General features: G+C 34.3%; 2 protein-coding genes across 2 annotated transcripts in view; both read right to left on the bottom strand.

Moving 5' to 3' along the window:
- Positions 1-192, bottom strand: part of CBG07099 — a gene marked incomplete at both ends in the record, with an annotated part of 1,173 nt that extends 981 nt beyond the window's left edge. Inside the window, one exon of the mRNA XM_002632182.1 lies at positions 1-192. This exon is cut by the window's left edge and continues 981 nt beyond it. Within this exon, the coding sequence (XP_002632228.1) occupies positions 1-192 (192 nt within the window).
- Positions 1-1,640, bottom strand: part of CBG07097 — a gene marked incomplete at both ends in the record, with an annotated part of 34,687 nt that overhangs the window by 24,487 nt on the left and 8,560 nt on the right. The gene's annotated exons all lie outside the window — the stretch shown is intronic.

Here is a 1,640-nt window from a genome sequence, read left to right as displayed (position 1 = left end):
CCAAGAATCCAAGAATCCAAGAATCCAAGAATCCAAGAATCCAAGAATCCAAGAATCCAAGAATCCAAGAATCCAAGAATCCAAGAATCCAAGAATCCAAGAATCCAAGAATCCAAGAATCCAAGAATCCAAGAATCCAAGAATCCAAGAATCCAAGAATCCAAGAATCCAAGAATCCAAGAATATAGGAATTTTGAAAGAATTGAGATTCTCGGAGTCTTGGGATTTTTGGGATTCTTGGGATATTTGAGATTCTTGGGAATTTTTCAAAATATTCGGTTTTCAGATACTTCTAGAATTCTCGATTCTTGCTGATTCAATTTCTAGATGTTTACAGTATACGTGCTGGTTCTCAGCTTCCTCGAATTCTGCTTTTTTTTTCAGATTTCTTGCATTTCGGTCCCCTTTTTCTATTTTCTCACATTTTGAACTATTTTCCTCTCCAGAACTACACATACTACTATCATCCTCTTGCTAATACCTATTTTGCCCTCTCTCCATTTTTCTTTTCTTTACTATTTTTCAATGAATAGAGTGTGGGAGGAATTAGTACCCCATTTTCTAAACACCCTTTCCTCTTTTTTTTGGAGAGAGAGAGAGGGAAATGATTAGAAAGTGGTGAAAAATGAAGAAGACCGGATTAGCATAGTACTATTTGGAAAATGAATGGGTTTCTTAAAGATGGAATTTTGAAATTTTTGGGTAATTTTGGGGGATTTAAGAATTTAGATATTTCTGAGGAATCTATGAAAAATTAGGAATCTGAGGATGAAAAAAAAAACAGAAAAATTCCTAATACTAAAGATTAAGAATTTATCTAAAAGTTTTTTTGAAAATTTGAGAAGCCAGAAATGATGAATCCAAGATTCTAACCTCTAAACTCTAAAAAGACCGTAAATTCGAAAGTGGAGTTCTAGAATCAAGACTTCCCAAATTTTGAGTTTTCGAATTTTCTTATAATCCAAGGATTCTAAATCCCAAACTTCAGAATTTTCGGATTTCTCGAAGATTCTAGATCCCAAATTTCAGAATTTTCTGATTTTCCAAGGATTCTCTAGATCCCAAATTTTCAGAATTTTCAGGTTTTCCGAAGAATATAGATCCCAATTTTCCGATTTTTCAGACTTCCTTTTTCGGAGTTCCTACGGATTTCTGGCTTTCAGAAGATCCTCCAGAATCTCAGATTCCCTCTCCCTCTTTTTTTTCTCAAAACTTTTCAGAGAGAGAATCTTCAGAATCCCGTAACGACTACATTCCACGGCGCGTAGTTAGTAGTTCATCTGAATCAGAATGATTCATACGATTCAGAAGAAGAAGTGAAAAGAAGAAGAAGCGACAAAAAGTAGATGGAATATTACAATGAGAATAAGAGAAGAAACGCACTTAATTGACTGCTTCTTTTCTCTCTTTTCTCTCGAAAAATGAGAGAGAAAAGTTGATGACTTTTATGGGTATTAGGAGGCTATGGACAAAATAGGAGAGAAATGAAAAAAGAGATGATATGGGAATAAATAGTTTTATAGTTTTTCTGTTGATAGGTCAAACACAAGGCAGACACATAGAGGGTAAAAAATCTTGATTTTTCAAGTTTTTAATGCCGCGTTCAAAGTTGATTTCCAGGAGTATTTCCGGAAAAACGC

This window comes from Caenorhabditis briggsae (genome assembly GCF_000004555.2).
Source record: "Caenorhabditis briggsae complete genome, chrII, whole genome shotgun sequence".
NCBI classification, from domain to species: Eukaryota; Metazoa; Nematoda; class Chromadorea; order Rhabditida; family Rhabditidae; genus Caenorhabditis; species Caenorhabditis briggsae.
The sequence above is the reverse complement of the archived record's forward strand: the minus strand, read 5'-3'. Positions and strand labels throughout refer to the sequence as shown.